The 26,117-nt window shown below is 47.8% G+C and overlaps 1 protein-coding gene across 5 annotated transcripts in view; it reads right to left on the bottom strand.

Annotated features, from left to right (window-relative positions):
• Positions 1–371: 371 nt before the first annotated feature.
• SLC8A1 (solute carrier family 8 member A1) overlaps positions 372–26,117 on the bottom strand; it is a 336,414-nt gene continuing 310,668 nt past the window's right edge. For all 5 annotated transcript variants that reach the window (XM_073339984.1, XM_073339983.1, XM_073339986.1 and 2 more), the window contains 2 exons: positions 13,731–14,006; positions 372–4,821 (listed from right to left, as the gene is read on the bottom strand). In XM_073339984.1, coding sequence (XP_073196085.1) covers positions 4,445–4,821; positions 13,731–14,006 — 653 coding nt within the window. In that variant the 3' untranslated portion in view covers positions 372–4,444. The remainder of the gene's footprint in view (positions 4,822–13,730; positions 14,007–26,117) is intronic.

Genomic DNA, 26,117 nt, shown 5'->3' with positions numbered 1-26,117 from the left:
CTGATGGTCTCTACTGGGAGTTACCTAAATCCCGTGCATGTCATCAGAGAATAGATTTCCAAATGCATAGGGGTGATAGCACACTGAACTGGCCGCATGCTGCAGCCATGGGAAAGGAAGATGGGAAACAAGAGATGAAATGGGGCATGGCATGGAAAAGCATGGCTACATCTTTGAGCAGATGCTGCATTAAGTTCAGAATAGTGTTTGCCTCTGTGGCTACAACAGCTGACATTTGCAACTGACTCTTCTTAGGTGTTCACTGGTTCTTTCTAGTCAATGAAAGATACACATGAAGCAAACCAATAAATACAAAGAATGAGGAGAGACAATGAGAGGAGAGATGTCCCATAGAGAATATGCAGCCACACTACTGTGTACATCAGAAACAATTAGAAACTTTATTTTTCTGTGTGGCTGTGCATGATTGATAAGGATCATCACAATCAGTGTACTTGCTGCCTATGACTGTGGACAATACACACAAATAAAAATTAATGAACCCAAACAAATGAAATGAAATCATTGTACACAAAGGCAATCATAATCCTGAACAACAAGAATCAGGCTCTAATTCCCTTCCCTACCCCCCGCCCCAAGAATAAAAATTAAAAGAAAAAAAACCCACTCTCATTTAAAGTGAAAAATGAGTTTACAAGAAAAAAAATCAGTTTATTCCTAGGTGAAAACACACAACAAGATAATTAAACCCTTCAACAGCTTGTTCAGAATGAGTGCAAAATCTCCCCCCTTCCCCGGCCCACTGGGTACACCAATGTCAGACATGCCCTTATGCTGGATCTGAAGATGCTACCGAAGGACATGCTGGCTGTGATTTAGGGAGTGGGAAAGAGTGGAAAAGGAAAAAAAAAAAAAAAGCTAGTAATGCTAATGCAAAGTAGTATCTCTGCAATTCCTCTTTTAGATATTTCATTCATATTATACAAGGAAAGCTTCTCCTCAGATGTGAATTGACATCACTCCCTTGGGGTCAATGGAGAGAAGCTAATTCACACCAGCTGAGGGTTTGAGCCAGTTATTTATAAGCCACTGGCTTGTGCTTCTATTTTCCATGGTTTTTAAATGTGAACATGTCAAAGTATCTTTACTATGTTGAGTTTAGGGGAATCAAATGGGAGGTACAAAGGCTGCTAAGACCATGGTGCTGTCACCCCAAACTTCTTCTTGCTTCTCATTTGTCTTGGTAAAACAGTCCTTTAGGGACCAATACTGCCACACTTCCTTATGCCTTGTCGCCTCTTGCTACACAGCTTGGCCCACTGAAATCCATGGGGTGACTCATGCAGCAGGATTGGGCTCTCAGAGAGTGGGAACGTCAGCCGTGAAATTGTCATCTGCTCTGTGCAGAAATGCTTCCCTGCTCTTGAACATAGCTATGTGGTGCACTCAGTCACAAGGGCTGGGACTGACCCTGCCCAGGCACTTCTATACTGAGGGATGATAACGTCAGGGGTGGAAGTGGGCCGGGAGGTATGGGCTTTGGGGAACAAGGGCTTTCGGAAAACACAGTGCCCAGGAAGTGGGTCCTGCAGACCTGCTCTGCCTCCCAGGAGCATCTATTCTCCCAGGCACACCGAGGTAGCAAGTCCATTGCTACACCGGACAACTCTGCTGCCTGGTGCATGCAGGGGTAGGGGGCAGAGCCATTACCTGCCTCTTTCCTGCTCCCTTTGGGGCACTGAGCCCTCCTGGGGGAGGGGGTGCTCCTGTGCTTCTCTGCGTGAAGGGACAGCAATTCTGCGGGGCCTGGACTCAGGCACCCCAAGCGAGGGAGAAAGGTCCTGAGACTGCCCAGCTCCATCACGGTGCAACTCATGGAAGGGCAGGGCAGAATCTCCTGCTAAGTGACCACGCCCCAGATTGCAGCCTGTGGGTCAAGAGTCCATGTGGGCAGACCCCTTTGCTGGCTCAGGGCCTCAGGTTCAAACTCAATACATGACTCAGGCTGACAGCCACAGCTTCTCAACATCTCACCCCTTCTTCCTGTGCCCATGGCCCCACTGAATCCTGCAACCTGCTCCTCTCTGCTACCCATATTGCCCCACCAGTGTCACAACCAGATCCTCCGCCTTGTCCTCCATGCAGCGCTTCTTGCCCATCATCATGAGTTCAAACCTTCCTGTCCTTAGCTTCAAGGCCCTGCTGAACTCAGTCCTGGCCTCATTCTGGGATCCCACCTACCTCCAGCCCCCCTTATGCCCCTGCTGACCCCTTTGCTCTGTGAGTGATACCAGCCATGGCTCCCCCTCCAATCTCTTCTTACAGCTCCTTCCCTGATGTCAAGTGTGCATAGAATGACCCCTCAATCCCAATGTGTCAGGCCCCACCCTCTCCTGGTTCCAATCCCTCCTGCAGAGCCATTGCTTCTTTGGGGAACAAAAATGGAAAATTAAAGGGTCATACAATGGATGAAAATGAAGGGAAAACCAGATCAGCTAGGGTAGCTCCTTCCTCTAGGACCTCTGACAATGTCTGTCTTTGACATGACAATGTCTCCAGGGTGGGGACAGTCTTGCCACCTGTGCATTGTACAGAGTCGAGCATATTGTTGTGGTGCACAACAGATAATAAATAACGACCACAATAATTCCTAGTGTTAAATGCAATCACTGCTGGACAACGCAAGATTCACCCTGTATCTGGTGAGAACACTTTGACCATTGGAGATCTTGGAGACGTTACATTCCTCCAACCCCACCATTGACTTCTTCGGTCCTCAAGTAGCCCTAGTTGAAATGCAGTTGTAAAGTCCTGCCGATTGCTTCTGCTTAATGTCCACACACAGGGATGTAACTAACCCTCAGAGACGGTGAGCAGGAGAACAGAAATGGCGCCCGGGGGTTCTACAGCTGCCGCTCACAAACACCAATGATATCTGACATCTGTTGCAGCCACAGAAGATGGAAAATAGCCACACTGGGAAAAACTGATGCTTACAAAAAAACCCAGGCATGGTTTGCTTATTCAGGGGCTGGTGCTGCCACTCATGCCCAGGCTGACTAGTACTTAACCCCTTTGTGTTCAAAGCGACTAGTCACGGGACAAAGTTCTATGCTCCATGAGCAAGGGTGGCAGGCTCTGACCCTTAAAATAGTATGTTAATCTTTATGGACCTGATGCAGAACCTACTGAAGTCAATGGAAGTATTTGCATTGACTTCAGTGCGCTCTGGATCACCCCATATGGGTAAATTCCTGCCCCACTGAAGTCAATGGGAATTTTGCCATTGACTTAATGGAGTCAGGATTTCACTCTAAGACTTTATGATGCATTTTGCACAGATTCTTCTCTTTAGCATTTATAGCTGCACAGTTCTTTGTTATTGCTCCTTAAAAACCCCTGTGTAGAGTGCTAAAGGGTTAGCCACTTCCTGTTATCCCATTAAGAAAAAATACCAAACCAAAACAAAAACCAAACCTGGGTGAAAAGAAAACTCACTCTCTTCTTCAGCATCTGATCCACACTGCTGAATGGACTATTGCTATACAATGCTATATACAGATATGGGTTACTTCATTCATGCAAAGTGTTACAAGTACCACAACAGCATTCCCCATCAGGAATATGAGACAGGAGCAATGCACTAGGGACTGGGCAGGAAATAGACGGTAACGAAAGTAAAGCCCACAAGATTTTGTCAGAACTAAAACAGGGACTTGAGACAAAGGGTTTGGACAGGTGCCTGCAAGGCACAGCGGGGGCGTGGGGTGGGCGGGCTCGCTGATTTTGTTTGCAGGGTATGGGGAGAGGGCATGCTGATCATAATACAGCCAAAAATTAAGGAAATGGCTTGCACTGTTCTTGTGACTCTCAACATGTCAACAACTGAATAATAAATGGGGCATCCAAGCAAGAACAGCAGTGGGGTTTCCATCCTATTGGTAGAAAGCTCTTGAACCCCTGGACTTCCTTCTTCAGTCCAGACTCTTGTTTTCATTCAGTGGAGACAGATCTGCATGTCCTCAATATATGAAGGCAAATAGACTTTTGTAAGAAAGTCATGAAGTCCCCTATTCCTCGCCTTCCCTCCACCACTTGGCTTCTTAACAGCTATTCTGGCCCTTGCATTACTGAAAAGCCCAAATTACATTTCAGATCAATCCTCCCCAGGGGGCTGGGTGGGCGGAACAATAAAGTCAATATCATTCACTCTTGTAGGTAGAGTTGCAAAGATGGCCCTGCATCTGTGACTCCTTTAATATGCTGCAACCCCTGGTTAAGAATCTTGCTGAATTCTTACTCCTGCCTAGTACAAAGAATGCTCAAGCTGCATTCCATCAGCAGGTAAATGAACATGGCAAATGTCTTTTCTTTTTCCTCTGTTCGTTATACACAATGTTGTATCTCTAGCTATACCTATATAGCTTTCTATATAGATACATATAGATCTCTAGTGATGTATTTACTATCTCTGATTGTTCCTTTAGAAGCCCTTTATGTGGCAGTAGGCTTCCAGAGATGAGAATAATATGTACAAGAGCCAAAGGAGCACAAAGAGGGATGATGTCAGAAGCTTGGCAGTCCGCGGCCCGCCTAGCTCACCTCCAATCTCTGGTCTCCGCCGGTAAAGCAGCACGCCCACACTGATAAAAGCAAAAATGGTGAAGAGGGTGACGGAGAAAGCCAAGGTGCCAGGGGAGACGTAGAACACTTCCCCGTTTGCTGCGTGGTAGATGGCAGCGATGGACCAGGCCACACCAATCCCTAGGAAAACATTCACAGCATTGCTCCCGGTGACGTTCCCAATCGAGGCGTCGGCATATTGATCCTGCGTAGCCGCCACTTTGCTGGCAAAGGTGTCTGCAAAGCGAGAAGAAAAGCAGCCAGTCAGGTGGCAATAAAATAAGTTGCCTTGGAAAGGGCTACCCTGGTGCTGTTGCAAGTCTTTTCCTACTGGAGGACAGAGCTCCCGACAAGCTGGTCAAGATAACAGCTTGGCATCAAAGGTACATCTCCACTGCAGGTGAAAGTGGGACAGTAGCATGGCTGGCCAAACCTGAGCTAGCTTTAATCTAGCTATAGCAGGGTGCGTGTGGTGGCATGAGCTTCAGCATGGGCTAGCTGCCCCAGTACGAGCTTGCCAGGGACTCAGGCAGCTAGCCCATGCTACCATATCAACACTACCCTTATTATTCATGCTCACTAGAGTAAAGCTAGAAAAGGCACGCCCATCCATGGTGCAATCACACCTTCGCTTGCAGTGCAGGCATACTCCCCAGAGATTGTATGATGGGGCAGCATCCAGCCACCTTTGGAGTGACAGTCAAGGCCCTGTGTGATGAAGTCCAAACCCTTGGAATGAAAAGCTTTCCCTGAGGAGACCTGGACCAAGATCCCATCTCCCAAAGCTCCCTGCAAGAGTTAGAGGACCCCTGACAAAACACTTCCTGACCTCTTCCCCCAGACACACGTTCTCTTGCCTGAAGCTGGCAGTTTCCCCACCTCCTCAGGCCTTTTCTTTTCCTCAGAACTAGCTCCTAGGCACCTCCATTGTATATGAGTCACTCACTGGCTTATGGCGTCCTCCTTACACAAAACAAATGCTACAAGCATGTACTGTCATCTCCCAAAAGGCTGTAATAAGTGCTTCCACAGGATATAGTATCTTGGAACATTACTGTACAATAATGTAGCACACATATGACAGGTCTTTTGCAGCTGCATGGGTCTCTGGGAGTTGGCTCTCATGGGCAACAGCAAACCAGACAGCATTCCCTGGATGTGGGTTTGTCTGGAGCAGTGGTTCTCAACCTGTTTACCATTGTGGGCTGCATGTGCAACTCTCTGTGTGTTATGCGGGCCAAATCCACACAATATATATACTGCCTATACGGCCCTGAGGATGTCATATGGGCCACAGCTGTGTGCTGACTGGGCCACAGATTGAGAACCACTGATCTGGAGAGATGTGTAATAGACTGCTTGCAAGTGATGGTCCCATGGGGTAGGGATAAGTTGGTTCTGCTGGCTCACTGAGGCAGGTGAATCTTTTCTACACTGATGGAGAGAGGATCTAGGGTGTGTGCTGAGCAGTCCTAGGGGAGGGACTCTAGAAACAGCCCAGCCTAGGGAAGAGATCTGAGCTAAATTTGATGTTATGGTGTTAATTTCTCTGCCACTCTTGCTCATGTTGAGTAGTACTTGACTCTGCATTTAGTCCTATTGAACTTAGTAGGAGGAAAGATGGCCTTTGCAGTGAGAACATTCACGCATCAGGGTTTTGCAAATATCTGAACGGCTCTAGCCACATTTCTGTGAACTATAACACAAGGGAGACTTCATGATCTCCCTCCGGTGGTCTGTTATCCTTTCTACATAGTGCACTGTGGCATGCAGCAGGAGAGATGCTGTCCATATCACCCTGCAGAGGCACTGCCTAGCCTGTAGGTCAAATTACCTGGAGTTCCTACTCAAACCAGACAGACCCTTAGTCTAGGGTAGGCACTCTTTTAGACTTCATGGACTTCAATGTGTAACCTAATGAAATACCCAAGGTAGTGAAGCCCCTACTAAAAACTCTGGGTTGTTACCTATTTAGGATGAATACATTCTTAGGGTGCTTAGCTCTGACATAGCACTGTTCGTCTGCAGACACCAGTGCCTTCCAAAGGAAATGCCGTAGTCTGTAGCTATTTACAAGAGCAGCAAGCACCAGTTATGCAGCAATGTTGTACATTTATAATGGGCCCAAGCCTGCACTCCTTGAAGTTAATGGCATAGCTCCCACTGACTTCCGTGGTGCAGGATCAGGGCTGGTGGGCCTCACCCCGGGATGCTATGTACTTAGCTGTGCCTGTCCTTTGTGCCAATGCCTTCCCTCCCTACAGTACAGCCCATGCAAAGGCCAGGGACAATTGTAGTCCCTATGACCAAGGAAGCCCTGGAATTTCCCCCTTGTGTACCTGGGGTCAGAAACTACCCCCTAATGAGGGAGTTGGGTCCTGGTTCACTGCATTGGCCCATGAAGCTAGGTGGGCATGACAAGGGATGTAGGCTGCACCATCCTAATGGATATAGAGCGTGCTGCTCGGGAACTGGCTAAGGCATCCTCCTGTCTCAGAGCTATGATGCATTTGCTCTGAATGCTAGTGGCTAAATGCTATAATCTGCCTCTTGACAAGTTGTATAGCTACTGGATTTGTATTTGTACTCACTCACATGCGGCAAGCATGGCAATTGCCAACTTATGTCTAAAAGAAATCATATCGAAAAGCCAGTTGCATGGGTGTATAAGTGCATTTGATTTGCAACCACAAGGATGAAGTCAAAGCAAAGACACAAAGACATTTCATCAGATGGCATAAAGACAAGGTACAAGAGGCAATACCGGGATAGCTATGCCCTTTGTGCTTACGCTTGCCTCTGCATTTTCCATACAGCCCTGCCACATTGACTGCTCAGGGAATCAGCCAGGGGTCTTGTAGGAGAAAGGCTGTATTGTAATGCACACACGTCAGAGGGTAGAATTAAGGCTGTGCCGACACTTTTCATGATGGACTGAGTTCTGCTGGTGAGCACACCAAGCTTTCGAGCTTACACGAGCACTTCTTCAGGTCTGGGAAACATACTCAATGCTCTGGTCCAAGCTACAGAATTACTTTGATGTAAGTACGTATGCACATCCCTAAGTGACACAGTTACCCCAACCTAAGCGCCAGGGTAGACGGCACTTCATTGGCGGAGGGCTTCTCCCACCGATATGGCTACTGCTTCTCAGGGATCTGTCGACGGGAGAAGTTTGCCCCTTGGCGTAGGAGCACATTCACTTCAGCACTACAGCGGCACAGCTGCATTGGTGCAGCTGCGCCAATACATCATGTTAAGTGTAGCCCTGTCCAGAGTATGTTTCCCAGACCTGAAAACCAGCTCTGTGGAAGCTTGAAATCTGGTCTCGCTCACCAACAGAAGCTGATCCAGTAAAAGACATTACCTCACCCCCTTGTCTCTCTAATACCGGAGACTGACAAGGCTACAATACTGCCTGCTTTTCATGATATCATTCCCTGAGTTCTGAGTGCTTCAGTTTGCAATCTTACCTTGCTCTTAATGACGGATTTCTGTAATGGAATTTTATACATCTCTCCCCTGTCTCTCCTGAGTCTCCTTCCCTAAGCTAAATAGGTCTAAGACCTGATCCTGCAAGTTATTCTACATGGGTGGCTGGATTTCGGTCCACTGATTTCTATGGGGTTCTGCATGCTCCATTTGCTGGATCAAAACTCCTATCTTTAAAAACTCTCTCCTCATCCCAAAGTCTTTACAAGCCTCTAATGATTTCCTTTGCCTTCCTCTGGCCCTTTCCTATTTCTGCTTTCTCCCTTCTGAGATGGGGTGCCCAAAGTGATGGCATCAGTTTATTTATTGGCTTTATAATCTTGTCAACCTCACTCTCCATCCCTTTCTTAAGAAAGCCTATTATCCTCCTGGCTTTTTGATCACCACTGAGCAGAAGTTTGCATTGAACAGTTACGCCAGGCTGATCTATTTTTCCTGAGTGCTTGCAATTAAGTTAGAACCCTTCCGACTATGAGCTGCTCAGATGGTTATTCCTCTATGCAGTACCTTGCTATGCAATATTTCTGCTTGACACCATCTTGCCCAAACATCTAGCTTTGTAAATTGCCCCTGAAGTACCCGGCGACCCTGTCTAGTCTGACTAAGCTCAATAAATTTTGTGTACTCCAGATTTTTTTTTGCCTTTCAAGTAAGGCATCTCCTGTTTCAATAAAAAGCCTCTATTTAACTGTTCCATCAACAGCTCAAGGCATGGCACTGGATTAAATTTCTTACTGATATAGCTGGTTGAAATTTTTCTATCAAAACTTGGTTTGCAATGGAAAATAGGGTTTTCAGCTCAATGAAAATCTTGGCAGAAAGTGACTGCATTCCTCAAAACACTGGTGGTTTTTAGAACAGGTGGCACAAACCCCTGTCAGGGAGGGGGTTTATGTCCAGGTTTGCTTGGTCCTGTCTCAGCACAGGGGCTGGACTTGATGATCTTGCAAGGTCCCTTCCACCCTGACATTTCTATGATTCTACACCAAGGCCTTAACCACAAAACCAAGCCCCCAGCCTCCCCTTCCCTGTCACTTACCCACCAACTTTATTTTTTCCCTAATATTGAGACACTAACTCATGGCCAGGAAGGGACGTATCCCATTTAGTCACCTTGCCCAACAATTGCTTTTACTGGAGGAAACGGACCATGCAGTGGCATTAAAGGGATGAGCACTATTTTGTTTAAGTATTCCTACTGTTGATACTTTGCTTACTTAGCTATTAATCAAACAGTGGCCACAGGCCCAATGAAATGAGATTATTGTAATTGATATGGCACATTCAAGAAACACTAGGGCACTGTATTTTTGTATTAAGAATGGAAATGATCAGGCATTGTTCTGTGAATAGCCAGTTGCAGTTTTTAATATATGAAAGACTGTTATTAGGCCAGGCACTTTATGTTCTGTATTTTGCCTCTATGTAAGTGATGATGGTTAGAAAAAAGGGCTTAGCTTTTCTTTACAAGTCATCTGAATTGAACACTGGACTGTGCATTTGCCCCCTGCACTCGAGTCCACCACATTGCTGTGGAGTGCAGCCATTTTCCTCTGGTGTGCACCTGGAGCCTTGCAGGCATAGAAAAGTTGTAAGTGATGTTTAGATTATGCACTATGGATCACAAAGAACTTGTTATTTCAAATAAATAAGAACAGACATACCCACAAAAAGCGGAATTCTCTGTTTTGTCGCTCAGTAAAATAAATGTAGTTTTGTTAGCCCTTCTGGGACCTGATGGGACTCCTGGTTGCTCCCTAGCATTGGGGGGTCCTGTATGAGCACCCGTGTCATTGGTTTTATGCAGCGTTGCCAACTCTTGCAATTTTATTGCGAGTCTTGTGATATTTAGGGCTTTCCTGAAGACCCAGCTCCTACAGTCTTCGCATTTTAAAAAAAATACAGTAAATTTCTAGCTGTTGTGGTTATAGTGAAAGGCTTGAAAATGTGATCCTTTTATGCTCTACAACAAGGCGGCAAATAAAACACCCTCCCCGCCCCCCAGTCTATTTTTGTAAGTTAATATCATGATTTTTTAGGGCCTGACTCCTGATATTTGAATGCTTGGAGTTGGTGATACTGTGCATGATCAAAATATATCTCAGCTGGACTTGTTGTGGTCATGGTCATGGTCTCTTGAATGTCAGTTATGCCTGGTAAGCCCAGCCCATAGTAAGGGGTGGAGGGAACAGTGGAGACATTCTGACACAGGAGACACAAGGCATCCTGGAGCAACCAGGTTCTTAGGATGTAACTTCCAATTTCCTTAATGAAGGCTTCCTTGCTCACCCTGTTTGATTCAGTCTGTTAAAAGAAGACAGAACGCCACGGAGTATGGAACTATAGGAATACTTATATCAGCTGATAATACGATGCTATGAAGAACAGTCTCTTCTTTGCCTCTCTCAGGCCCCTTTGCCAAGTCTCTGCTAACCATGACTGCTTCTGAGGCAGTCTAATCAGTCTGAGGCCTATCTCCAAACAACAGGTATTAGAGGACTCTTCAGATGTTTCACTAGAAACACTTCTAACAGCTATTCACACTCAACCACCTAATTTTGATTCATCTGGATCAAAGCTGAATCTGGTCTCATCAGAGGTGTTCCATGCAGAACAAAGGACCTGAATGCAGAACAATGTGTGAGAGATCAAGGGAGAATATTAAAGAAGCAGAAGTTCAGAATGAGAACATGGGATTGCAACTCTGGCAGGGGTTTGAATAAAATACAGCAATTTTCTACACTGAAAAACTGAGGGCATGGAAAACTTTTTAAAGCTTACAGAGATATTAGGTATTTTGGAATCTGTGGAAAAGAGGAGTTAGTTCTTTGAAATACTTTCCAGGGTACTGAATTGTCTTCTCAAATTTCAGCTCTCTACCCTATTAGATAGTCTAAAAATAGGCCGCATACCTTTCAAATCTCTCCCAGTTTAACAAGTGTCTGCTTTAGCTGTCTCAACAAGAATAGTCCCATGGTAATTTTAGCAATACCATAGGAGTGGTATTAAGACTATGATACGGAGGAGGAGGGAAAACATACTACTTGTAAAGAAATTGATCTTTACTTTCCTCAATATCAGCAGAACTACTCAAAATTGTACCACATGGAATTCTTGTTTCTAGGTTTCCAAGTTTCCCACAAAATTGAAGATTAAAGATTAAAAAAAACAAAACAAAAAAACCCACTTTTTTTGTAAACTAGGATTTATTTTATCCACACAATCAGTTCAAAAGGATGCTTGTTGAAATGGAGAGGACAGTGTGGGTCTTGATGAGGCTGTGTCAGATAATTCTTTGTTGCCTGACTACAAAGGTTTGTTGGTTTTTAAACCTCTCCTTTTCTTTTGCCATTTTTTGTTTCCATATTCGATGGCAAACCAATAGCTTGTGTGTCTGTCCCTTTCCATGCCTAAATGCAATGGGCCCAGTTCACATACCCTTCCTCACACTGACTAGCACATGAGCTGTTCCAGTGGATTCTGTAAGGAGCTGGGTAACTGGGATGGCAGGGTTGGACTATGCTGGGAGAGGGATCCTGGGGGGAGTGCAATTAGAGTCAGTGACACTGATGTTGTTACTGGGGCATTGTGATTGTGGGGGGGGGTGGTAATTGACATCATCTGTTATTTGGAGAGCGAGGTCATAGAGTGTAAGGCCAGAAGGGACCGCCAGGTCATCTAGTCTGACCTCCTTCCTAGCACAGGCCGCTAAACCCCCACCCAGTTACCCCTGAATGGAGCCCAATAACCTGTATTAGACTAAAGTATTACAGCCCTCAGGAGACTAAAATGCAGGGACAGGGAATTGCTAAAGGGCATGTGAAAAAAGGGCATGTAAAAGCTACTAGGCTAGAAAGGAAAGAAAGGCAGCTGAGTAGTAACATTCTTGGTACATAAACAGGCTCTTCTCAAAAAGGGTCTCAAGGTGCTTTATGCCCATTAATAAACAGCAGCGCAACATCTCCCCCATTTCTGGTTCTGCAAAACTAAAGCTGATCCAAACCTGTTACTGAGATGAGACACAAGAGGAATCTTTTATCCCACCCAACCCATTCTTCCTCTTTGGTGGTTTGGATAATATGAGCCTCAGAGCCCATCCAGCCCTCGTTTTGGTTGGGAAAAAATAAACCCTGACTAATGAGGTTTCACAAAAACAAGACACAAGACTCCTTGGCCCATTTCTAATTAGCACATAGCATCATTTGTTGAAATACAGAGCTGGTGTTACCAGCTGATAGGAGGTAGGGAACATGGTGCTATTGGCTCCATTCCACCTGCTCTTCCCAGTCCTCTCTGAAAGCTCCTGTCAGGTCCTGGGCAGCTCCTTCCTTCCCTGGCAGGCTTCTCTCTGCTCCCTGCAGGGGAACAGGGAACCCAGAGCTGTAGTGGGAAGCACCTCTCTTCCTACCCCCAGCAGCCAGCCAGCAGCCCCTGTCCTGTGGAACATGACCGGAGAGTGAGATGAACGAGGTGTAGAGGCTGATCTGGCTGTGATATGGGAGAGATGGACAGCACAGTGCAGCTAACAACTCTGGGAGTCCTTGGTGAGCCTTCTCTATATGGCTACTGATTCCTTACACTTCTGTCGTGTACCCTTTTCTCTGTCTCCTCAAAGCTCCTCTTCACAGGGAGCTCTCCCCAGGTTGCTGCCCACTCTCCTCACCCCTCTGTACCGGCTCTGTCCTTTGAGGCAAGGTGGAGCTGCAGCAAACATAGGCTCCAGGTGAGGGTGTACCATTGACTGACATAAGGGTGAGACACTATTCTCAATATTATTTTCTAGGCCATCCCTTTACCTCCTCATGTTTTTGTTCTACTGCAGCTGATGTTTAGCGACAGTGGGACAGACACTGAAAAAAGGACTCACAAAAGGGTCCTAACTATTTAAATACACAATACATAATTTCCTATTATGCCAGATGAAAACCTCAAGTTTCACTCTGCATTTTGTTAATGGGTCCCAGTTAATGGTTGCCAATTAAATATCAGGAGTGTCAGAGAAATATGCACTGTGGATCCATGTAAATCCAGAGTAATTTATAGCAATATACCAGATAGCAGAAATTGGAGCTGTATGTTTTATTATCAGTAGCACCAACAGATTAAAATGACAGTAAGAGTAGCATAGCCAAAAGTACATTACTCTCATTTCACTGGTTTTCCATTCACTTATATACCAATATTAGTGGCGCTGAAAAAATCTTTTGGGATCTAAAAGAAACAAAGAAAGGCTTGCCAGACACAGTAACTATTTTGTTTTAAGGGGATTTTAAAAAACCCAATCCAGTGCAGTTAATGTCATACCTACATGAGGTGTAAATAAACCCAACACTCTGCAGGCAGTGGAGAAAGCAAAAATGTGGATTGACACATGTTACTTTTGCACTCCATGAAACTAGAATTCTAGTCCGAGGAAGAAACCTTGGGTTTGCTGAAGTTAAGACTGTAAATATCAGTTACAAGTTGTTATCAAAACATTAGAAAGCCTGAAAATTCAAAGCTAAAGCTATACTTCAAATAACCCACAGCCATCACTGTTACTAGTTAGCTCTTCATCCAGACCTGGATTTCTGCCTGTTCCCTCTGAATCCCAAATACATAGCACAGGGGGAAGATGGCAGAGATCATGTCAGAAAATTAAATTACTTTTTTACCTGGCACTGAAGTTCCCAAGGCAACAAACACAACTGCAGTCACTGAATCCTTCAGGCCAATGGTGCAGCCAAAATGGGATGCCAAGTCCCCGATGAAAGCTGTCAGCAAACCAATCATTAGGATGGAGACGACGAAGCAGGCCCAGCCATTCCAGTAGTCTGTTGGGGGGACGAAGGCGAAAAGGACTTTCCAGAAGACGGTCAGAAAGTGCATCACATAATCAAAGCAGGAGGGCAGCTTCTCTTCCCCACATTCATCATCGTCATCATCCTCGCCTGGAGCAACAACACCAGAGTCTGATTAAACCCAGAGATGCACAGCTAGGTGTCCGGCTCCTGCCTAAGTACTTATATGGCCCTTTGTACTGCACTGTTTGAGCCTCGCCCAGTCAGTAATGGAGTTTATCCTCAACACTCCCCTGCGAAGTAGGGATGTATTATTGTTATTATCACCCCCTTGTTACGGATGGAAAAAAAGTTAGGCCCAGAGAGAATGATGGTGACATTTTCAAAACCACTTAAGTAATTTAGGAAAGTAAATCCCACTGACTTCCAATGAGCTCTGTGCTCCTAAGTGAGCTAGGCAGCACTTGGGAAAATCCCATCCCATGACACTTGTCCAAGGTCACACAAGAGACTGTGGCACAGCAGGCAAGCGAGGCCTATATTTCCCAGAGTTGCTAAGCCTTTGTAGTACTGCTATCTTTTGGGTACAAAACTTGCGACACTCTGAGGGCTGCCGAGCCATGCCCCCATCATCACAAGCAACCCCATCATACAATCCCACTCATAAATGTGTCCAGCTCTCTCATCAGACAAACTAAGTGTTTGCCCTCACAACTCCTACTGAGAGGCTGTTCCAGAACCTCACCCATCTGATGGCTAGAAATCTACTTCTAACTTCTAGCCAGAATTTGCTCATGGTCAGTTTATCCCCACTTCTTCTTGTGCCACTATTGTCCTCAACCTTAAATAGCTCCACCCTTCCTGGTGTTTACCCTTGATGCAGTTATAGAGAACAAATGTATCCCCCCTTGGCCGTGTCTGTGCTAGGCGAAACAAGCCCAGACCTTTTAGTACTTGTCTCATACAATAGGCCCTCCAGTCCCCTGATCATCTAGTAGCTCTTCTCTGCACCTCTTCCACCACTGCAGTAGTTGCAACATCCACTGTGTAAGCTGAAGGCCAGGAGGGAAACAGGTTGTTGGTCTCCACTGGAAGCCCCAGATAAATTACTAGAGGGGACTAGCTTCCCCGCCACCCCAAACAGGACTAAGAATATCTGTTAATGGGAAGAAAACCTGGACATTTAGAGTCTGTGATGGCTCTTGGTTTGTTTCAAGGATTAGAGACATTAGAAGCCAGAGAATAGTATCACTGAACTGAACATGGCCAAGAGTGTAGTTACAGGGGCTGAGGAAGATAAAGCTGCTGAAATGAAAGGTAATAAGATCACTGTGTTCTGAATGGTTTCAGAGTAACAGCCATGTTAGTCTGTATTCGCAAAAAGAAAAGGAGTACTTGTGGCACCTTAGAGACTAACCAATTTATTTGAGCATGAGCTTTCGTGAGCTACAGCTCACTTCATGCTCAAATAAATTGGTTAGTCTCTAAGGTGCCACAAGTACTCCTTTTCTTTTTGTGTTCTGAATGGGGCTGGAAGAGGAAGGATGTGGGAGGAGTGAATCTAAACCTGCTCAGAAACCTTCTTTAGGTTCAAATTATTAAATTGTGTTCGGAGCTCCAGTCATAACCCAGGACCATTGTGCTAGGTGCTGCACAAACACAGAAGCTCCCAACCTTCCTTCTCTAGACCACTCTATACGCTTTTATCATTTGCCCTCTTGCTCATCTGTTTTCTGAGGTAACAATCCCAATCTTTTCAACCCACTTTGAATGAGAGTTTTCCCAGGTCCTTGATCATTCTTGTTGCTCTTCTCTGAGCCACTCCAGTTCTGCAATATCCTTTATGAGGTGGGGTGCTCAATACTGCACAGTGTTCCAGATGAGGCGACCCTTCATCTCACTGATTGATATAAAGGCATTATTAGACAATTCTCTGTATTATTCTCCGTCACATACTTTATGCATGTGAACAGTGTGTTAGGTAGTTTGATCGCACTGTGCATTGCACAGAGTCTCTGCTGAGCTGTCTATAATGATGTTCAGGTCCCTTTCCTGTGCAGATACTGTTAATTTAGAACGCTGTAAGGTTTATGAGTAGTTTATACTTCCCCTCCCTGCAAAGTGCATTCCTTTGCATTTATCAACAATGAACTTCAGAGACTGCTGCACTGGGGAGAGAGGTAAAACAAGGTCTAGCCAGGGCCAACCCTTTCCCCGCAGCAACTCCCTGGGCCTAGAACCATGTAGGGAGACCCTCACCAGTCTGGTGAAGTAGACGACCATGTGGCTTTGGTGAAAAGATGCAGAAACAGGAACCAGCCAGAGACTCCAGCTGGTCAGAGCAGGAGCAAAATCAGCCAAATCTGGATTCCCCTGGACATTCAGTTTTGACTGGACTTTCTCTATCCTATGCTGATTAGCTGTTTGCTCCAACCCACCAACTCCCTCCCAGTCTCTTCATCTCAGCTTCACGCTTCCTCTGCTCTGTCCCCTTCACTGCCCTTTTCCCAGCAACATCCCTTCTCCCTTTCCTTGTCTTTCTGTTTAGGTTATCCCCTCCAAACTAAACCTGTGACGGTACTTTACCTCTCACCAACCTGCTGCATGATCTTGGGCAAGTCATTTCCCTCTGTCTCTCTGTTCTGTTTAGGCTGAAAACTCTTTGGGGAAAAGTCTCTTGCAATTTTTTGTTGTTGCTGTTGTTCAGCACCTAGCATAATGAAGCTCTGATCTCATCTGTCTAGGTCTTCATGAAACACAAATAATATTTAATATTGTTTTGGTCAGCTTCCCTATCCTCCACAGGATGTATCCTTTGCAATCTCTTAACCATCTGCCATTGAGTTACTGTGTGTCTGCTGTGGAAGTGGAAAGGTGCAGCAGTTCTGTCTGTTTTAAGGGTGTTTGTCATGCTGAGTTGTCAGCATGTCCCCCAGGTAAAGGGGTGATTTGCCTCCTGCCTAACTGGTCTGAATTCTTAGGGGTACTGAACTTCTGCCTGGCAGGAAAGACACATTGCTGAGCTGAGAATTCCAGGGTGGGATTTAGTCCAACAGCACAATGCACTAACACACCAACGCACAAGAGACCTGAAGAGCAGGTTCTCTCTCTCTCCAACAGAGCTGGTCTTAAAACACGTGACCTCACCCACCTTGTCTCTTTTACATACAAAGAGAATCTGCAGAAACAAATCTGGCACATTTCCCCCTCTTGACTTCAGGAGGCTGCTGCTCTTCTAATTTCTCTTTGATTTGCCCAAAGCACTAGTTTAATGGGATCAGAGACAATGTTTAGCCTACTACGTCAATCTGGGAGGTGTGTCGTGACTCATGGTCAGTGTACTTCCCTTCTTCCCAATGCTCTAGACTTTGATTTCTAGTCTGTCTTGACATCCACTCTCCATGGCTTTCCAGGCAGAGGATGCTGACAGGTCTGATGGGCTGGTAACATGCTGACTTACTCAAGGGTCTCTGACAGCACGGCTTGCATTCCTCAGTATTGAAATTTAAGTTCCAAGGCAATAAACAGCTTCCATGAATCATAGCTGACTAACTGTAGCCAGGCTTCACTAGTCGAGCAGAGATGCTAAAGGATGCTCTTATGGTGAAGGCAGGTGAGGGATGCAGGAGATCAGTGTATGATCCCCAGCTCTGGCAAAGACACCCTGTGTGACTTTTGGTACGTCACTTGATTTCTGTGCCTCATTTCCCCAGCTGTACAATGGGGATTGTAAATGGCACCTTTATCCCTCGTCTATCTGAACTGTGAGCTCTTTGGGGCAGGACTATCTTTACTCTGGATACGTACAGCGCCTAGCCCACTAAGGCCTCAATCTTGGTCAGGGTCTCTGGGCACTAGCCAAGAGGTGGGAGGTTCACATCTGTGTCAAGTCCATTTCCTCTGGAACACTGACCTAGATTTTCAAAAGCAGCTAGTGATTTCGTGTGCCCAACAAGAGACAGCTTAAAGGGATTGTCAGAGCAGGGGCTCAGACCTTCTGAAAATCAGTTCTCTTTAAGGTGCCTCTCATTAGACACCCACAATTCCTGGCCATTTATGAAAAAGTTAAGGCCATTACTTTCTTTTTCTTCTTTTGTTTCCTACACCATGGCCCTATGTGCAGTGATGAGCTGCCAAAATCTTAACAACCAGTTCCCTATAAAAAGTTCTGATTTAAGGGATGTGCCCCAGTATGTATTTTTTGTACCAACAGGGCTATCATACATCCGTATTTTCCCGGGAGGATTCCTCCTGGACTGCGCTTTAAGAACCAAAAAGTCTGACCTGTCCGGGAAAATACGGGTGTGTGTTAACCCTGCCGAAAGTTCTTTTTAAAAAAGATGGGCCTGAACTAGAAATGAGCTCCGTTTCACATGTGTGGGTCCCCGCTACTCCCTGGGGGTATGCTCGGGTGACCAGATGTCCCGATTTTATAGGGACAATCCTGGTTTTGGGGTCTTTTTCTTATATAGGCTCCTATTATTCCCCCCCCCCCCCCCCGCCGTCCTGATTTTTCACACTTGCTCCCTGGTCACCCTAGGGTGTGACCATGTGTGGGTCCCAGTTGCTCCCTGTCCCCCTCATTGAAGCAGATGTGCAGGGTTACTGCCCTGAGAACTACAGGGCACCAGTGGATGTGGGGTCAGCTGCAGACAGGGCCGTGGGGCAGGGCTAGCTGGAGGCAGGGGGTGCAGGGCTGGCTGCAGGCAGAGCAGAGGGTGCGGGGTTGGCTGGAGACAGGAGGGTGCGGGGTTGGCTGGAGGTAGGGACTGGCTGCGGGCAGGGCAGGGGGGTGCAGAGCTGGCTGGAGACAGGTGCTGGCTGCGGGCAGGATGTGTGGGGGTGGTTGGAGGCAGGGGATGGCTGCGGGTAGGGCAGGGGATGTGTGCAGCAGGGGTTGGCTGGATACAGGGCAAGGGGTGCGGCAGGGGCTGACTGCAGGCAGAGGGTGCAGGGCTGGCTGGAGACAGGGCAGGGGGTGCGTGCGGCAGGGCCTGGCTGCAGGCAGGGCAGGGGGTGCGTGCGGCAGGGGCTGGCTGCGGGCATGGGGTGCAGGGGTGGTTGGAGACGGGGGCTGGTGTAGGCAGGGCAGGGGGTGCGGCAGGGGCTGGCTGGAGGCAGAGGGTGACTGGCTGCGAGCAGGGGGTGCGGGATGGCTGGAGGCAGGGGCTGGCTGCGGGCAAGGGGTGCGGGGGTGGCTGGAGGCACGGCAGGGGGTGCGGCAGGGGACTGGCTGTGGGTGGGGGGTGCAGCAGGGGGCTGGCTGCAGGTGAGGGGCTGGTGTGGGCAGGGCAGGGGGTGCGGTAGGGGCTGGTTGGAGGCAGGGGGTGGCTGGAGACGGGGGCTGGCTGCAGGCAGGAGGTGCAGGGGCGGCTGGAGGCAGGGTGGGGGTGCAGCAGGGGCTGGCTGCAGGGCAGGAGGTGCGGGGGAGGCTGGAGGCAGGGGGTGCGGCAGGGAGTGGCTGCGGGCAGGGGGTGGCTGGAGACGGGGGCTGGCGGCAGGGCAGGGGGGCGTGGGTGGCTGGAGGCAGGGGATGGCTGCAGGGCAGTGGGCGCGGCAGGGGCTGGCTGCGGGCAGGGCAGGGGGTGTGGGGGCGGCTGGAGGCGGGGGCTGGCTGGAGATGGGGCGCAGGGGGTGCATGGGTGGCTGCAGGCAGAGGGTGCAGGGGGTGGCTGCAGGCAGGGCAGTGGGCGTGGCAGGGGCTGGCTGCGGGCAGGGGGTGCAGGGGTGGCTGGAGACAGGGGCTGGCTGTAGGCAGGGCAGGGGGTGCAGGGGCAGCTGGAGGCAGGGCAGGGGGTGTGGCGGGGGTGGCTGGAGGCAGGGGCTGGCTGGAGGCAGGGCGCAGGGGGTGCAGGGCTGGCTGCAGGCAGGGCAGTGGGCGTGGCAGGGGCTGGCTGCGGGCAGGGGGTGCAGGAGGTGCAGGGCGTGGCTGGAGACAGGGGCTGGCTGTAGGCAGGGCAGGGGGTGCGGGGGCAGCTGGAGGCAGGGCAGGGGGTGTGGCGGGGGTGGCTGGAGGCGGGGCGCAGGGGGTGCGGGGCTGGCTGGAGACAGGGGCTGGCTGTAGGCAGGGCAGGGGGTGCAGGGGCAGCTGGAGGCAGGGCAGGGGGTGTGGCGGGGGTGGCTGGAGGCAGGGGCTGGCTGGAGGCAGGGCGCAGGGGGTGCAGGGCTGGCTGCAGGCAGGGCAGTGGGCGTGGCAGGGGCTGGCTGCGGGCAGGGGGTGCAGGAGGTGCAGGGCGTGGCTGGAGACAGGGGCTGGCTGTAGGCAGGGCAGGGGGTGCGGGGGCAGCTGGAGGCAGGGCAGGGGGTGTGGCGGGGGTGGCTGGAGGCGGGGCGCAGGGGGTGCGGGGCTGGCTGGAGACAGGGGCTGGCTGTAGGCAGGGCAGGGGGTGCAGGGGCAGCTGGAGGCAGGGCAGGGGGTGTGGCGGGGGTGGCTGGAGGCAGGGGCTGGCTGGAGGCAGGGCGCAGGGGGTGCAGGGCTGGCTGCAGGCAGGGCAGTGGGCGTGGCAGGGGCTGGCTGCGGGCAGGGGGTGCAGGAGGTGCAGGGCGTGGCTGGAGACAGGGGCTGGCTGTAGGCAGGGCAGGGGGTGCGGGGGCAGCTGGAGGCAGGGCAGGGGGTGTGGCGGGGGTGGCTGGAGGCGGGGCGCAGGGGGTGCGGGGCTGGCTGCGGGCAGGGGGTGCGGGGCTGGCTGTAGGCAGGGCAGGGGGTGCAGGGGCAGCTGGAGGCAGGGCAGGGGGTGTGGCAGGGGCTGGCTGGAGGCAGGGCGCAGGGGGTGCGGGGCTGGCTGCAGGCAGCGGGTGCAGGGGGTGGCTGCAGGCAGGGGGTGGCTGCAGGCAGGGTGCTGGGCGCTCACGGGGAGAGCGGCTCGGAGTGGCCCGAGCAGCAGGACGGAGCCCAGGCCCAGCAGAGCAGCTGGGGACCCCCCAGGCAGCAGCGGGAGCCCCGGGGCCAGGGGAGCAGCAGCACCAGGGCTCGTGCCCAGGGCCAGGTGGCAGCCCACATGGCTCCCGCAGCGCCCCTGGCGGCCGGAGGAGGAATTGCATCACTTCCTGGCCAGAGCTCATCAAAGCCTCAGCGCCCCCTGCGGGGAAGCGGGTTAACAACTGGTTCTAAAACTGCTTCAAAATTTAACAACCGGTTCGCGGGAACTGGCTCCAGCTCACCACTGCCTACGTGTATGTAGCTCTAGGTACACAGAACACCTAGTCACAGCTGCTCCACAAGGACAGAGCAGAGAAGCTCTTGCAAAGAGGGAGAAACTCATGTTTCAGCGTGCAAAGGAAAAACAAATGTAATGATGTCACTTGGCTAAATCACAATGGCAAAAGGTGGTGGCATTTATATCTCCCCTCTCCTACACCAAGAGTTGTACAATACACCAGATCACAACTTTTGTGCTGGTCAGAAATTCCTTAAACTGAAACTTAAACAACTCGCCCAAAGTTTTATGGACTGTATTCATTTCCTAATGAAATCAATAGGAGTATTTGCATTGACCTTGATGAGAGCTAAACTGCACTAAACCAAACTGTGCAACAGGGCATCCTAAGGATGTAGTGAGTGGTAATTAACAACTAGCTTGCGCTTGAAGGGGTAACTTGCAGTTGTCCTTTTAAACATCTGAGATCCAACTTTTCCCTTAGGTGTGTGTGGCTAGCAACAGGAGCTGCACATGGGCATCCAAGCACAGAATCTGCATCTCATCATTTTCCTGCAATGCAGTTTCAGTCTGTGCAACAGAGTTGCAGGTTAATTTCACTGAAATTTTGAAATGCTATATGCTGCCTCCAGTAATAAAGAACGCAGGCAGAGCAGCAGATGTTTTAGGAATAAGTTCTTCCAGGACCTTAGAAATCAAAGGGGCAATAAGCCAAGGAGGACACTCAGGTTGACTTCAGTCAGTGAACGATCAGGTCCTAGCTGGTCAAATATACCTAATTTAAAGGAACTATTTGCACTAGCTCTAATGTTTGCACAAGCACCTTTTATCTAGAGAGTCAGGAGAAGGGTCTCTTTGTTGTTAGGAAGGCTATAAGTATTGTAATAATGGTGTGCAATTTTCTTAAGCCCCAACTGCTTGCCTGTGTGAGCATTTTCCTTTCCATATCTCTTTATGCAATGGTGGCACTTCTTTTGTGTTTAATTTAAAAGGAAAAATGTATAAAGACCCCTACAAGGAGTGTAAAACGATGTTGCTATGTATTATGTATTTATTTGTGAGCACCAACTAAAACTGCATTCAAATGGTGGCACAACAACATAACAAAAGAATTACTGGGAGCTACTTCTGGTTTAGTTTTTGTTCTGTTGCCACACATAACAAAAGCAGCTTTCTAGCACCAATTGCTAGTGTTGGTATGGAAGGATGCCAGACTGAGAATTTGGCTGCCCAATATAGCATTTGGTTTTGGAGGAAAAAGCTAATACTAGAAAACACAAATACACCACCCATACAAACCAACATACCTTCCAGAAAAGGAATAGAGATTACACTTTTCAAAAGTTTTTGTTGAGTTGAAAAGTTGAAAAAATGTCAAGTAGAAACTAAACTACACTAATGTTTTGACGTTGCCAAAAATGAAACAGTCCATTTTGTTTCAACCCCAAAATTTTTGTTTTGCTTTGCAGGAATCTTGAGGAAAAAAAGCAAGTGACCAGGGAAGATACACAAACTGCTAGAGTAGATTTAGGCCATGTCTACACTAGAGCTGTACTGATACAGCTGCGCCACTGTAAGATCTCTCATGTAGTCACTCTATGCTAACGAGAGGGAGCTCTCCCATCGACATAATTAATCCACCCCAGTGAGTGGCAGTAGCTATGTCGGTGGGAAATGCTCTCCCATCGACGTAGCGCTGTGCCCACTAGTGCTTAGGCCGGTGCAACTTAGGTCGCTCGGGGGAGGAGTGGGAGTGGAAAGTTCACCCCCATGAACAACATAAATGGTAGTTGCTAGTGACATCCAACCCCTGCAGGTGCAAGGAAGGCTGAGACCCTGGCCAGGAATGTGAGGAGAAGGACGAGCCCCTAAGTGCAGAGGAAGCTACCTCACTGCTGAATGGCTCTGTTCCCAGACAGAAAATGTTCACAGCATCCCACATTCATGGGCTCCTCCTCCTTCTTGCAGTCCTGGCCAGTGGTCTCTGCTACGCAGGGCCAGGACCACAACCTCCCCTGCACCTTGGCCATGCAGGTGCCCAAACCCCAACCCTGCCCCCTAATTTTCTGGAACTGTAAAAATAAAAATGGTTAAAAATTAAAAAAAAAAAATGAAAATTGATATTAGTTTTCTAAACAAAAAAGTAAAAGTAGAATTCTGCTAAGCCTACTTGTAAAGGTAGGCACCCGCGCCTCCTCTGGTTATATTGTGAATCTCCTCCCCTGGAATTTTTGGTCAAAATGCATGAAAAGCAAAACGAGGTTTTTTGGATTGAAATGAAGTGTTTCACTTCAACATTATCAAAATGGCCTGGCTTGGTTGAAACTAGCCCATGAATTATACATGAAGTTGTGAAGAGTTTTGGCTGACCCCAAACTAATATTTGATTTGCCTAAAAAATGCAGTCTGAAAAAATCTTGTCCAGCTCTAATTAACACCCAGTGAGGTATAAAGGAGATTAAGCTTTAGAATAGAAGAGACAGTTGAAACTGGTGAAAGTTTTCCAGCTACATTCTGTAGGATATTTTTCCTGGATTCATTCCACCTGGCTTATAAGCCCTCCAAACTTTGTGGGTCTAAATGTTTTTCACAAATCAAACTATGGAATCTGTGTCTCACTCAACACTTCAAGATTTTGCAATTTTGCACATACAAAATTTTGCACTGAAACACCACAGCAGCATCAATCGGCAACTTTGAGTGGTGGACAGAAGACAAGGAGAGGGAAAGCAACGCAGAGGAAAGTCACAAACATGCAGGACCAAACTGTGGCAAACAGCATCCCCATGTTTCAGGTGGGACAGAGCAGTGCTTCATTCAACATGCACCTTAAAGCACAATGTTTAATATGGTAGAAATAAATAATAGGAAGCTTGATTTTATTACCTTGGTAGACAACAAAGGAAACTCCAAACAAACTCTGCTATGTACTGGGGTGGAGGTGGGGAATTTATTTAAGTCTGAATCCTGTGCAGTTCTTAGCTGATCCCACAAAGACTGGGCTGGCTAGACACATCTCTGCTAGCATTATAATTTTGCAACAGGCATTTTAAAATATCTAGAGAGCTGTGAGGCAGTGGAGCTGTCGCACAGTTAAAATCTTTAGGGAGATGATGAAACAGATTTTTAAAAATGAATCTGAGTGTGGCTGTCACAATATTGGTCTGGATCTGTCTGTCATTTTTCTGAGGGTTAATAATGAACCTCTCTAGAAGAGCTAGGATAGAGGTTGCTAGGTTGCTTAGAGAGCCATATGCACCCACTCTGAGATGTTAGGCCAAACAACTACCAGGCATCTTTGCTGCAAGAGAAAGTTTCCAACCCTAAAAATAATAAAAATGTAACATTTTGCTCTTTAGTCACCCATGTTGTAGCTCAACTGCAAGGTATGCAGGAATGACTGGCTGGGGGAACCTGTCTGTGGCTTTTGTTATACAGAAAGCCAGACCAGACAATCACAATTGTCTCTTTTGGCCTTAAAACTCCATGAATCATGTATTAACTTTCCTGAATCTAATAAGCACACTGCTACAGAGAGCTAGCCTATATATTCTAAACACGTTATGTCCAAGCTTGATGTTCCTCCTAGCTGTACATCTGGAGTACAGCTGCACTACTGCCAACCCCAAGTGTAAAGAAAAGAAAAAACAACCATGAATCAAGCCCGCCCAAAATCATGAGATTTAATATAATTAATTAGTTAATTAAATAATAATGCTGTTGGGATTATTATTTTCCTTCTGGGTTTTGAGCCTTCATGGTGTGCTCAGGTCACAGGTTCAAGTTTGTCTCTGCAATCAAGAGAGCTAGAATATTACTTTTTTTTTTTTTTTTAAATGAAGGCTGAGATTCTCCCTGTGATCACAAGACTCCAGGGGCTGGGCTTTAAGAAACATCAAATATTGCCAGAATCATGATTAAAAAAAAAAAAAAATCACAAGACCTGGCAACACTGTTAAAAATGCTCAATGTCTGCTCCCCACCCCAATTGTAGAAGCCAGTGCAAGATTTTAAGGGGGACTCTCACCCATCTCTGTGTAGGGAGACTGCATGGGGACAGACAACTAAATCTCTCCCCCTCCCCATGTATGCTAACAGAAATAAGCCCCCATCCCCCTGTTAGATGACACAGAAGAGCCCCTAGGCCTGCCTCCTGGCAGCATTAGGAGGAGAGAGCAGCACAGAGGCCCTGGGGTGCAGCCAATGGGAGTGCCCACACATAAGATGGCTGGAGGGGCGCACACTAACAAACAGCCATGCTCCCAAGGTACGGTGTAGGGAAGGTAAAGGAGGAAGCACACACGCCCCACCCCCAAGGTGGGGAAAAACCTCTTTTCAAAGTGCTGCAGCAGCTAAATGTGATGGAATGGGGTGGTGGGAGAAGGGCTGCATATTTGTGGTCAGTATATTTATGTCTGCATCTGTAATTTTCACTCCATGCATCTGAAGAAGTGGGGTTTTTACCCACGAAAGCTTATGCTCAAATAAATCTGTTAGTCTTTAAGGTGCCACCGGACTTCTTGTTGTTTTTGTGGACACAAACTAACACGGCTACCCCCTGATACATTCAGATCTAGGTAGCCTATAATCTGATCCCAAATGCCTCATTTCTGATTATTAAAAAAGTATTAAATCTCCATTAGGATTATCATTCATCATCTCTATCAATCAACTTTTCTGAGTGAATGATGGGTGTATATTCAAATATATAATAGAAATTTGGTCTCTCTCTTTCTACATACAGACACATCCTAAACTATGTCTATTACTGCAATGATAACTGCACACCTGTGGTTGCCTTTGCTATAATAAGGGATGCGATAAATAATTTATTTTGGATTAGGTTATTTTGCCTGTAAACTCTTGGGCAGGAGCTGACTTTTACTGTGTTTGTGCAACACAATTGGGCCCTGATCTTGGTTTGGGCCTCTCAGAGCTACTGTAATACACATAATAAAAATCCAAGAGCTTTTGTGAGGATGGAGTTTTAAAAGTGAAGTCATGACCTGAAAGTTTTGTCTCCAGATACAATGAAAGACAATAAAACTTTCTCTTCTAAATGAATCACACATGAAAGCGAACAGCTATCAAGTTCTCCATTTAA

The sequence above is a fragment of the Lepidochelys kempii genome, chromosome 3 (assembly GCF_965140265.1).
Source record: "Lepidochelys kempii isolate rLepKem1 chromosome 3, rLepKem1.hap2, whole genome shotgun sequence".
NCBI lineage: Eukaryota > Metazoa > Chordata > Testudines > Cheloniidae > Lepidochelys > Lepidochelys kempii.
Note: the sequence above shows the minus strand (reverse complement) of the source record. Positions and strands in the feature narration are given on the sequence as shown.